The sequence below is a fragment of the Rhagoletis pomonella genome, unplaced genomic scaffold (assembly GCF_013731165.1).
Source record: "Rhagoletis pomonella isolate Grant_MI unplaced genomic scaffold, Rhpom_1.0 Rhpom_scaffold_00003, whole genome shotgun sequence".
NCBI lineage: Eukaryota > Metazoa > Arthropoda > Insecta > Diptera > Tephritidae > Rhagoletis > Rhagoletis pomonella.
In genome coordinates, this window is record NW_023458557.1 from 68,022,944 (window position 1) to 68,036,767 (window position 13,824).

The 13,824-nt window shown below is 35.7% G+C and overlaps 1 protein-coding gene across 1 annotated transcript in view; it reads left to right on the plus strand.

The window, feature by feature from the left end:
• Positions 1-13,824, plus strand: part of LOC118735400 (metal transporter CNNM4) — a gene marked incomplete at its 3' end in the record, with an annotated part of 111,337 nt that overhangs the window by 87,125 nt on the left and 10,388 nt on the right. The window contains 2 exon segments of the mRNA XM_036465122.1: positions 6,517-6,883; positions 7,010-7,195. Of these exon segments, the coding sequence (XP_036321015.1) occupies positions 6,517-6,883; positions 7,010-7,195 (553 nt within the window).

The window sequence follows — 13,824 nt, forward strand, 5'->3', positions numbered from 1 at the left end:
CTCTAATAAAAATACAATCGCCGTTCGGAGTCGGCGTAAAACTGTAGGTCCCTCCGCTTTGTGTGACAACATTAAGGCGAACGCCACAAATCGGAGGAGAAGCTCGGCGAAACACTAACATATGTGTAAGCGCCAATCTATTATTATTATTATTATTTCGGAAAGCTGTATGCGGATTTCTGCGGTAGCATCCAATTTTGACCTGTATTTGTTTTTTGTATACATAAGTGTAAGCCGGAAACCCTGTTTCACAACGATACGTTGTAACAGAAGGAAGCAAAGTTGAGATAACCTCTTTAGCATCTTCATGGTATTCACTCCTAGCACTAACCTAGTGTCCAGAGACACTGATTCAAATGTGTGTTTTAATGCCGAAGTACTCTGAAGATCTGGGAATGCTTCGGAAATGGATTTTGTACCCAGTAGATATTACTAATACTGCCCGAAAAATAATCTGACAAAAATTTCAGGAGATTTACCAAGTGCCCAGTTGTAACATTTCACATTTCATTTAGCAATTCATCGCGTTTCTTGTAGAAAGTTGTTTGAAGGTGGGAAACATGCAATGCTTTTCTTTTCCACACAGGTAATCCAGAAATTAAATTTTGGTTTAAAGAATGAAAATTTGTATTTCGCCCAAAATAAAGTTGTTGATTTCCCTTGCAAAAATTTAGTAATTTCAATGATCTTTCCAAAAATGTTATAAGCCGGATATTCGAATAATAATAATAATATTTTGATCTTAAACCCAAGTGTTTCGCCGATCTTCTGCAATTTGAGGTGTGCGTCTTTACGCCTCCATCGAAATACACTTCGAGGTTGCCATTACCTGTCGACGGGGCGACCGCTGTTAAAAAAACCTGGGCTCGAACCCAGGACATTCGGAGTGGTAGAACTAACCCTTTGGTTACAGCGGCCAACAACACATACAAGTTTGAAAAAAACAAGCTGCCAAGCGCAACGCTCAATGCTCTTATGTATGTAGGTATGACACTCGGTACGGCAATCATACTAACGACGAGTACATATGCATATGTACTAGAAAATAGATACCACGCAGTAAAAAGCCAAACCGGTTAGAAAAAATACTACTTCATTAACTAGTATGTGCCTACCAGTTCGATTATTTCGAAGAACTTAAGCGTTCAGCGACATCTGCCTTTGATTTGTCAAAGCCAGAAATAAAACTCAATTAATTGCTTTTCTTGAAAATGTCGCCTGTGGCGTCACGTGAAGACTACTGGTTCTGGTTCTGAGATCACAGGCTCGAGGCCGCTTGGAGGTGGATATGAAGTACTATTGAAGTAGCCGCGCCATACAAAAATGCCGCTCAGCCGCTCGCCGCTTTGCCGATCATTGCGTGGCCTCGGCCTAAGATTTTTAAAGTTATATCAATGTAAGTAAAAATAATCATTTAAATTTAAATATAAATAACAAATTTGAAAATCGAATTGCATTGCCGAAAAACATACATATGGGAAGAAATTCTTGTACCATAAAAAAAAGAAAAAAAATATATTTTTGTTTAATTAAATTTAAAAATTACAATAAAGATCCAAAAAAATAAAATAAAAATTTTCCTTCGGCAGGACTTGAACCTGGCACCTCAAGAATGCCACGCAACTGCTTTGCACTATCGGCCATTGCGACTGTTTGAGCGCCGCGAGCGAAAGGGCATACTTATGCTTTTCACGGGTGTTGAACTGGCAGACTATCTCATCAACTGGTATGATGCTACTAGTAGATGATGCACAGCCTGACAATTGACATCTCGTAGGACAGGGGTTCCCAAACTTTTTTCACCTCGGCACCCTTGTTGTGCTAAAAAAATTTCGCGGCACCTCTACTCTTCAAATGTCTAGGAAAACAAGAAAACACAATGCAAACTTTATGCTCCTTTAGCTTTAATGTGAGGACTGAAACTGTTTTGATTATTTCCTTTAAGTTTATTGGGAGCTTTGACAATTTTACCCTGAAATCATTTGCCGCTGAAAGCTTGCTTTTGTATTTCTTTTTAACCAACTTCACAAAAACGATAAGGTTATCAATTCATCGGAATATTTTTTTTATTTTTTTTTTCTATGTATGTTACCGAGTAACTTTGGACCACGTTAACCGATTACTATAATTCTTTTTTAAAGGAAAGGTGTTACCTGACAGGTGGTCTAATTTGGTAGAATAGATTAACGATAATCTTAAATTCTTAGATGGGAATTGAAATATCTTTTTTTGCTTTTTTTTTGCTTAAAACTTACTTGTTTATGTAAGCATTTGTTGGAAATGCAGTCTCACATAGAAATGTAAAAGTAAGGCCCCTATTATAACTTGCATTCGACTGTGGTCGAAAGTGCTGATCGAACGAATTTTCATTTGGTACTATGACGCTCATTGTGAATTTCGCTCGTTTAGGTTGTTTACAATAGTATATTTTTCACCGCTGAAAAGTTTTGTTTACAAATCGAGCAAACTAAATAGTGTGCTTATACAAATGTATGTAAATTTGCGCAAATTAAAATGAAATAAAGAAGAGAGCGAGTTTATAAAAACGGAGTTCTGGTTCAACGATTCGTCAGAGTATGAGAGCTTGGTAAACTGGCCAGGAGTGGAAAATGGAGAGTTTAAGTGTAGTCTTTCAAATACATTTTGACATAAAATATATTTAAGAAATTTGTCTACAGATTTATTAAAAACTTCCGAGTGTCTAAAGAGGCGATTGTGAGCCAAATTTATTTAAAATATTTTAAAACTATCAACAGCTTACGATTCTGTTCTCAGAGATCGTGCCAACTGAGTATTGGGATTTTCTTTCACAAGTAAAACCAGCCTTTCGAGCTTGTGTTTAATATTCACGACGTCAGAACTGCATGAGATTAATAAAAATTGTTTAAAATTAGTGTCTAGCCATCATAAAGTAAAAAACAAATGCAAAATCATACATTTTTCAAAGAAAAATTCTGTTCGACAGAAAATTCGATACTCAACGAAAATTTCGACACGGTTGCATAGCTCATAATTTCACTTTCGATGTTCGATCTTCGATAAGCAGCGAAGATCGAAAATCGAATGCAACTCATAATAAGGGCCTAAAAATCACTAGTATTTTTAATGTAATCTTGGCAAGAGTAGTGTTTTCTGCATACACTTCCATCCAGACCTCTCTTGGCTCCCTTCGTAGTATTTAATAATCAAAGTGCTGTCTTCACTGATGTCCAGAAGGTTTTCAAAAGCTTAATTGGTCATCTCAGTAGGTTTACTTTTCGGGCCACATGAAAACGGGTTTGTTATCCAGCTGAAGCCATCCTCAGAGTAAATGTGGGGAAAATATTCGACAATGGTTTTTTCTAAACCTTCCAAGTTAACGCTGGTAATGCGCGTTGACGCTAAGATAATAATTTTTACAGCCAATTTAACGAAAGCAATTTAAGTGATAAATGATTTTAATTTTTTGAATTTCATATCGATGGCTGAGTGGAAGATCGACCTATCTCGGCAGCCAGTTCGAAAACATTCTATCTCAAAAAACTTTTCGAGAACGCCCTATTTCAGAATTCGTTTCAAAAACGCCCTATCTCAGCTGTCGATTCAAAAACGCCGTATATCAGCATATTTTCAATACATTTTGAAGTGAGATAGGGCGTTTTTGAACCGAATTTTGAGATAGGGTGTTTTTCAATTAAATTCTGAAATAGGGCGTTCTTGAAAAGTTTTTTGAGATAGAGCGTTTTCGAACTGGCTGCCGAGATGGGTCGATCTTCCACTCAGCCATCGATATGGAAATTGCTGGTGAAACCGGCTGTTATCAATTTTCTTAGCGTTAACTTCGAGGTTACATACGTTTTTTTGATTACTTTGATTATTTATGGGGTTTTCATGCAAATCGCTAGAAATACTAAAATATACATGTACCAATAAAAAAAATCTCGACATGCTAGAAAAAACCAGAGATGTATTTTAATTTCGCAGGCCTCTGCTATCTTCGCAGCGTCATCCAATACGGGTTTTAAATCTAGTGGCGGCATCTTCCTAGTCGCCAGGGAATACCGACGGATCATACAGTACCTTCTCGTGACGTTTTCTGCCTCTGACTTTATCCTAGAAATCGCTCCTTTCGTTTTTCCAACCACTGCAAATATCCGCACACTTGCCCCATTTCAAACCATTTTTCTGTACAAATTTGTCGATAGCTTTAAAAGTTTCGTCGCTAGTGGTGTAAGCCTTAAGTATTTCGCTCATCAAAAGTTCTTCTTCGATTTGCATTGCGAATGAGTACCTCACTAACACGAGAAGATTGCCTCTAAAATCGTGTTGATTCGCTCTTTGATAGTGTGATTGTGAAGTTCCAAAGAATAAGTAATATATACACGTGCACGAAGCTGCTGCGCTTGTTACGAGAACAGCCCAGCCAGCGAAAAATCCGAAATGTAATCCAAAAACGGGAAGAAAAGTGGATGAAACGCGGATTAGGTCTACAAAAGTACCGAAAGTGGTTGTGAAAAGGGTACGTTTTCGGCTATTTTTCTGATTAAATTTTACGTTGACAATACGTACTGGAGCGAAATATCCTTTTGCTGCAAGCTATTTGTGTTGTGTATGGGGTTTGACGAGCCGCTGAAGGTAATTTTAATAAAAATCTAAATTTTTTGATTTTCTGGCCGCCATGTTGAAGTTTGATCAAACCGCTTTCGTTGTGTATTGAAAGTCTAATGAATTTATACGCACCACAAGTATACTCTAGCCACTAGTGGCACCCCAGGCATATGCTCGCGGCACCTCAGGGTGCCACCTCTCCCACTTTGAGAAGGCCTGTCGTAGGACATCGCAATGTTAAACATACCAGTCGCTAACATTGAAAAAGGATAGAACGTGAACTAGTTAGGCTGAAACACAAACTGGTAGAATTCTAGTTCACAACTAGTAGCTTTCCCTACAGGGTAATTGCGTGTCGGCCATGCTGTTTATAGAACTTTTCTTTTTGTGGTCAACTCAAACCGACTACCGACAGTTGTGCTTATACAGACCAAAATTCATTTCACGGTGTCTTTTCTATGGAATCCTTAGGTTCCGCGGAGCCCCGTTTAAAAAGCTGTGCCCTAGAAAATGCTCTTATATTTTGTACTTAAAAACTAAAAAATCTAAAAGATTCTCATAAAACCATATATATTAGAAATTTCCAAAGATATTCAAGGATAAAATTTTGAAATATTTAGCATAATTCTCCAATATTTTTTTATTGTTCAATAAATGACTAAGTCAAGGAGCAGGGTTGGTATTTGCACGGACAGTAGGAGAGTTCTAGCTTTAGTTTAATGGACTATGTACACGGCGAAAAAGTCTCGCTAAATAACTCTCACATAGGCTTTGTGGGTGAGTTTCTCGTAGAGCTCTATTGAGTGTTTACACGTCTCTAGCGAGATTTTTGTCTAAATCTCGCGTTTTTTCTCTACCGTGTACACTTACCTTAAGCCTAAGCGGAAGTTTCTATCACATTTCTTTCTTTGGCAGAGCTTCTCAAATATTGCAAAAACGAGATTTTTTGACACTTTCGTTTTTCTCAAAATCTGGACCTGGTGGAAATTTTATACTTACGGATTAGTAATCAGCACAAAAAAGTATATCAAAAGAAAAAGCTTTAACATTTGCCGCACCACAATCGGTGTTGCCCTGTGTAATTAATGCAAACAATTTTTCATGAAATTATATTAGAACTAGGAGTACACTTTAATTTGTCGCCTAGGGTAAATTCAAGAAGCGAGCCATAAGCACAATGGTTTTTTCAACCAATTTATAGTTTGATTTTTTCATGGTCAATAAACCGATTGTAAGAGATGTGATTCAAGTTGAATATTTGAGAATAAATTCGTATGTATGGCCGTGGCTGAACGAGCAGAGGTGCGTGCTGTTATTTGTTGGATTCCAGCAGTACAAATGCCGCCGGCGCGATTCATAATTTTTAATCTGTTTTTGGTTTTTCTTAATTAAGAAAAAGCCTCTGTGAAGTGCAGAACCAAATCGAATGACGAAGAAAATTGATTCAAGTTGAACATTTGAAGGCACATTTATAAAGCGGCTGTAGCTGAGTGTGTAGAGATGCTTGCCAGAGGTAACATGTTAAAATGATAACAAAAATGTTTGCTTTGTTTCTCCGAATTATGAAAAAGCATCTGCGAAGTGCAGAACATAAACGTATTCAAACGATAAATCGGCAACCGAAAGTTTGGTTATAGTAAACAAAATTATGCTTGGTATTACTAAATCATTGTTGATATTGTTAATTGCCTGCAATGCAATTGTTGCATTGGTAATATTAACAAAAAATCACGTTGATTCCTTTTCAAGTTTAATTTTGGTAATATTAACCAATTTTTGGTTGATTTTTCTCTCAGTGTAAGTATCAATTGACACAATGTTTTATAGAAACCAATCAAATGTATAGTTGCTTTTTTAATACTTGTAGGTTACAAATACTTACGTTTATAATTATAATAATCATAAATATGTATTTTATTTTCTTTACAGACATCGAATTGCACGTGATACCACCATTGATGATCTTAAAGTTATTGGATTTCGTGTAGAGTCTAGCAACAATGAAATCGATTATCACGACGGAGGCGTGCCAAGTGTTCTTAAAGACGCCGATTTCACAATGCGAATTTTCGGCAAAGGTATTACACCAGATACGGTTATAACATTTACTACCATATCCAACACGTTCGGTGGAAAATGTCAAATACCGGCAACATTATTGTACAAACCTATAGAAGGTTCAGCGACCAACGAATCTGCAGTCTATCGGTTGTCACTTCCAAAACTAGACAAAGCCATGACCAATGGCAGCGAAATATTTTACTTGTGTGCTAAAAATGATCCGCAAATGGACATAGTAAGTCACCCAGTTCTTTTATTTTACATACTATTGTGCTCTGTATTTTCATGCTTTTTTGTGAAACAGTTTATGATTATATGTATGTATTTATAGTTCATTAAAAAGCCTATATTTTATTTGTAGGGAACCGCTACAGATACTAAACCAATGGTACATCAAGGCGGAGATATTTATCTCCAAATGCGAACATATGAAAATTTGCTGCCAATCTGGCTATCAATTGTCATCATCCTTGTTTGTTTGGGCTTCTCTTCACTATTTTCGGGTCTCAATTTGGGTCTGATGTCACTTGATCGTACTGAGTTGAAGGTGAGTATATATGCAAAGTCAATCAGTCAGTTTTGCAGATAAGACAGCAGACGGTATTGTACACAAAATATGAGCATTTAGTACGTCATATGTACTTATGTATGTATACAGAGTGAGTCATAAATATTAGACAAGACGAAAAATACCAAAAAGGTTAATTTTTCTTGTCTTAATTATTTAAGCTAGCTAAACCGCTATGATGCGTCGTTGATTTTATGAAGCTTTCATCTCATTAACCAATGCTTTGGACGTCGTGGTAATAACCCAGAATATAATTTAGGTAGGCCTTCTTAAGTGAAGCCATTCTAAGATGCCCATCCAAGAATGGCTGAACAAGTGCTTCCTTGCATGCCTTCTAGAAAGGCTTATTCATTTACAATTTACGCGAATGCATAAATTTATATTATTTAGCATTACAAATGAATTTCAAAAAACATTTTAAGTTGCAATAACTCATATTTGATTTAAACTTTAAGCAAATACTTCAAAGATGTATGATTTTTATAAATTAAGGAAGCAACTTTAAAACAACTCCTCCAAAAGGCCTTCTAAAGTACGTCCTATAAAAGCCCTTTTGGAACGCATTTTATGGGTAGCGAAAGAAGAAGCCCTTCAATTTGTGCCACTCCATACAAAAAAGAAAGGGAGAGCTTTTAACTCCCGAAATTATCTACTGGGAAGTGAGATAATCTGGAGAGATTTTAAAATAAGGTATGCACCGCCACCTTGCAGATCTCCATGTTGTGATCTATACTCCCCGTAACGCTGAAGTTTCCTGAGAGTTGAAAAGAGCTTGAGGCAAAATTCTGCGGGTTTTCTTAAGACGGTTCGCTCTTAAAAAATAGATGGGATGGAGTCATTTTGGCCCATTAGCAGCAGTGATTTATATCGCTTAAGAATGCTTGTATAATTATACAGCTCCAACGCTGACGTCGGACATGTGCACATTGCTCCTTTGATGTTTAACTGGCCGTCTCCACAGGATTAAATTTATTGCTGTCCAGCTGTCATATTGATTGCTAGATATAAGTTACATCAGTGGCAATATTTAAGTTAGTCAGGAGTTAAAAGCCCTTCCGAAAAGCCTTCCTAAGAGTCAAGAGGCGTTCCACTCTACATTCCTTTCTCCTTTATTTTTTGTATGGGGTGACACAAATGATGGGCTTCTACTTTCGCTACCCATAGAAGGCCTTCCAGAGGGACTTTTGTAGGACGTACTTCAGAAGTCATATTGGGGGATTTCTTTTGAAGTTGCTACTTTAATTCATAAAAATCATTTATTTTTAAAGCATTTGCTTAAAGAGTATATTGAAATTCATTTGTAATACTAAATAATAGTACCAGGTTGACCGAGCTTTGCCCGGAGTGCATATACTTTTTAAACTTTACAAGATTTGGATAGCTATAAAAAAATATTTTGGAAACCAAAAAAATAGGATTTCGATATCTATTAAATAAATTCCTTACTCTAAACTTTACGTGGCAACCCTATTCCGAAATACGCTGGAATTAATGGTTGATAGCCTGAGCGTATACGTACTGTGTATACATAAAAAAATATTGATTGAAATTAACAAAATAAAAATTTTTATTACATAGAAACGTGGCAACCCTGATGGAAAATATTTTCTGACCAAAGTTTTTAACAATATCGATATTGCGATGTTTTATAAATACGTTATATTATATATTATATGTTATGATGTGTTATAAATAGTGTAGAATCGAAAATAATTGGCAACCTTACACTATTATTCTAAGAGATAACATTTTGTTTATAGGGAAAGCATTGTTTAAGAACCTTCCCTACAAGAATTGTGTGATGGAAACTAACACATTCTCATTTATCTTACTAACACATTTGCAAATTTTGCGTTGGTTAAAAAGAGACCACTAAATAAGGCCACAAGTCAGAGGAAGACGGAAGATCACGTGTACACAAATGTTTACATCACGTTTTGCATATTGCTCTTAAAAAGTGATAGTCAAATGACTATCACTGTTCTTGTAGGGTTCTCTTGGTACCCATAAATAGTAATATTTTACCTTTTCTTCTAAACAAAAAATTTTTATAAATATGCGATTCGAAATAGATGTCAACCCTATTAAAAATATTTTTGAATTAGGGATCTTTAAAATACCTTCCATTTGATACCCATATTATGATATTTAACTAATTTGTAACTTATTTCGAATAGGTGGCAACCTTATACGACTCTTCTCGGAGATAATGCCTTTTCAGATATCCTTAAAATCCGAAACATTATCGGTGTACAAAATTTTACCAAAATCATTAGAGCCGTTTTCGAGTATTTTTGCAACGTAATTAGAATTTGTTTTTGCCGAACGAACATTTTGTTAACAGTTTTCGTCAGGCTTCGGCATTTGTAGTCTAATCTTAGCGTATGATATTTAAATCGTAAATCGATGTAAATATCATATACGTATATATATATATATATATACACAAGAATTGCTCGTTTAATGTAATAAGCAGGGAACGGATTTTGTGGAAATATACGATGTATGTAAATATCATACGTTATGATTCGACTGCAAATGCCGAAGCCTGACGAAAACTGTTAGCAAAATGTTCATTCGGCAAAAACAAATTCTAATTACGTTGCAAAAATACTTGAAGGCTAAGCAGTGTACGGCGACTTTTTTTGGTTCAGTCTAATATACATATGTACATATGTAGATGCCACTGTTGGGCGTTAATCATTTAATTATACCCGAGCGTACTTGTGCACAAGGGTATTATAACTTTGTTCACATTCCGGTTATTTGTAACAGGCAAAACGAATCGAGATAGATATAGACAAATGCATACAAAAGTGATCAACATGAAAAAGGAAATCTTAATCGGTGACTGTCTGTCCGTCCGTCTGTCCGTCTGTGCACACGATAACTCGAGTAAAAATTGAGATATCTTAACGATATATATATATATATATATTGGTATATGTACTTCTTTTCAGCATAGGACGGATGGTATTGAAAATGGAAAAAATCAGACAATAACCACGCCTACCTCCCATATAAAGGTAGTTTTCAGAAATACGAAAACTCCGATATTTTAGTAACTACTGAAGCTTATTCACTCAAAATTGATATTTACAATCATTTTTAGATGAAAATTTAATAATATTATAAACTTTTGGAAAATGGGCGTAGCATCGTGGGCAACCGCTCCACCAATTTCCCCATAAAAAATTATAAATAAATGTATTAATTCATAAAATAAGTTAATTTAACGGAATTAGCAAAACAAAAGAAAACAAATAATTGAAGTAATTGGCTTGTTATGCAACATTATATACACATGTACATATGTACAAACATACATATGTATGTATGTGTAAAAATATATGTACTACATATATCACATTTATGTACATACATCACATGAAACACTTTTTTATATAGCAAGAAATATTTAGGAGCCTACAAGTAATTTTTAAGCAAAAAACCAAACTGACTTCAATTCCCATAATAATAAAAATAAAATGTATACATAAATATTTCGTGATCCAATGATCGGATCTAAACCAGATTAGTTTGGGACCATGGTTGCCACAATTGGTAACTTTCTACCAAAATTGGTAACTTTTAAGCGGTTTGGTAACTTAGTAACTTTTATTTCATTTTGGTAACTTTTGCAACCAAACATCTATTTGCATTACTAGAAAAAAATTAATTATGTTTTGCATGTGTGTATTTATAAAAGCCCTCGATTTTCAATGGCAGCACTACTGACACTTCTACAAAATTACTTCGAAAAAGTTAGAGTTATCTTATATTCGAATACTGGAAATATTTGAATTACAGTGGCAGCACCACGGGCTACACTTCTAAAACAACTATCGAATTTTTGCGATAAATTTTAAATTCTACCATCTCACATTTAATACTGGAAATACTGTTTGCAACAATAGTACTGTAAAATTAGTATACAAAATTCGGGCATCTGGCAATTTTTGGTAAAGTCCATAAACAAACAAGTAAGAAAGTCTAAGTTCGGGCGGAGCCGAACATTAAATACCCGGCGCAAGTATTAAATATATGATTTTCACCCTTCCGAAAGCTACCGCTGGTGTATCAATTTGAGTAAATTAGCGTCCTTAAATTTCGAAATATTGCAGTTTCAACCATTTCTGAAATTTACCGTTATATGAAAAGCGGCCTCAATTTTAGTCCGATTTCAATAATTTTCAACAGTTTGCTTTTATGTGGCAAGCACAATAACCGTACCGAGTTTGGTACAAATTGGTAGAACGGTTACCGAGATACATATATGTGATCATAAGTGGGCGGAGCCACGCCCATTTTCCAAAATTGTATCACAAACGTATTTCTTGATAAAGAGTTGTTTCAAGCATCAATTTTGAATAAATTAGCTTTAATATTTACTGATTTATCGAAGATTTCGTATTTCTCCAAATTACCGTTATATGGGATGTGGGCGTGGTTATTGTCCGATTTTAAACATTTTCGGTCATTTAGTATGCTGTAGGAAGGCTAACAATTGTGCCAAGTTTGGAAGAAATTGGTACAGGGGTTACTAAGATATACACATGTAACCATAAGTGGGCGTGGCTACGCCCATTTTCCAAAAATTTATAATATTCTTATTTTTCGCCTAAAAATTATTGCAAATATCAATTTTGAGTAAATAACCTTCAGTAGTTACTAAAATATCGCAGTTCTCGTGTTTCTAAAAATGACCATTATATGGGAGGTAGGCGTGGTTATTGTGCGATTTTGCCCATTTTCAATACCATCCGTCCTACGCCCGAAAGAAGTACACGTACAAAGTTTCGTCAAGATATCTCAATTTTTACTCGAGTTATCGTATGCACAGACGGGCGGACGGACAGACAGTCACCGCTTAATCGATTTCTCTTTTCATTCTGATCATTTATGTATACATTAGTCTATATCTATCTCGTTTCGTTTTGCCTGTTACAAACAACCGTTATGTGAACAAAGTTATAATACCCTTGTGCACAAGTGCGCTCGGGTATAAAAAAAATGTCGCGTACTTTTTACCAGACCCACCTACTGACATGTATTTCGACCTAATGAATCCGAATGTGAGGTCCGTTTGACACGTACAGTAAATTATGTAACCCGAAGAAATAGCAAAAAAATGAGCGATTTTCGCAATTTACTCGAAATTGTGTACGCGTCAAACGGACGGTTAAAAGCGCCCGCAACTTTTTTTTGTGGGCCGGTGCTTTTATTCCGTGAGTCGCAGGTTCAAATATCGGCACATTCCGAACGAAAAACAAGTAAGAAAGTCTAAGTTCGGGCGGAGCCGAACATTAAATACCCGGCGCAAGTATTAAATATATGTTTTCCACCTTTCCGAAAGCTACCGCTACATGATAAGCCGGGGTGTATACATTTTAAGTAAATTAGCGTCCTTAAATTTCGAAATATTGAAATTTCAAGCATATCTGAAATTTATCGCTATATGAAAAGCGGCCTCAATTTTAGTCCGATTTCAACAATTTTCAACGGTTTGCTTTTATGTGGCAAGCACAATAACCATACCGAGCTTGGTACAAATTGCTAGAACGGTTAGCGAGATTCATATATGTGATCACAAGTGGGCGGTGCTACGCCCATTTTCCAAAATTTTGTCATAAACGTATTTCTTGGTAAAGAATTGTTGCAATCATCAATTTTGAATAAATTAGCTTCAATATTTACTGATTTATCGAAGATTTTGTATTTCTCGAAATTACCGTTATATGGGATGTGGGCGTGGTTATTGTCCGATTTTAGAAATTTTCGGCCAGTTGGTATGCTGTATCAGGACCAACAACTGTGCCAAGTTTGGAAGAAATTGGTGTAGCGGTTACCAAGATATACACATGTAACCATAAGTGGGCGTGGCTACGCCCATTTGCCAAAATTTTGTAATATTCTTATTTTTCGTCTAAAACTCATTGCAAATATCAATTTTGAGTGAATTATCTTCAGTAGTTACTAAAATATCGCAGTTTTCGTTTTTCTGAAAATTACCGTTATATGGGAGGTAGGCGTGGTTATTGTCCGATTTTTAAAATTTTCAGCCATTTAGTATGCTGTACTAAGGCCAACAACTGTGCCAAGTTTGGAAGAAATTGGTGCAGCGGTTACCAAGATATACACATGTAACCATAAGTGGGCGTGGCTACGCCCATTTTCCAAAAATTTATAATATTCATGTTTTCCGTCTGAAACTCATTGTAAGTATCAATTTTGAGTGAATTATCTTCAGTAGTTACTAAAATATCGCAGTTTTCGTATTTCTTAAAATTACCGTTATATGGGAGGTAGGCGTGGTTATTATCCGATTTCGCCCATTTTCAATACCATCCGTCCCACGCCCAAAAGAAGTTCACGTACCAAGTTTCGTTAAGATATCTCAATTTTTACTCGAGTTATCGTGTGCACAGACGGACGGACGGACGGACGGACAGACAGTCACCGCTTAATCGATTTCTCTTTTCATTCTGATCATTTATGTATACATTTGTCTATATCTATCTCGATTCGTTTTGCCTGTTACAAACAACCGTTATGTGAACAAAGTTATAATACCCTTGTGCACAAGTGCGCTCGGGTATAAAAATCAA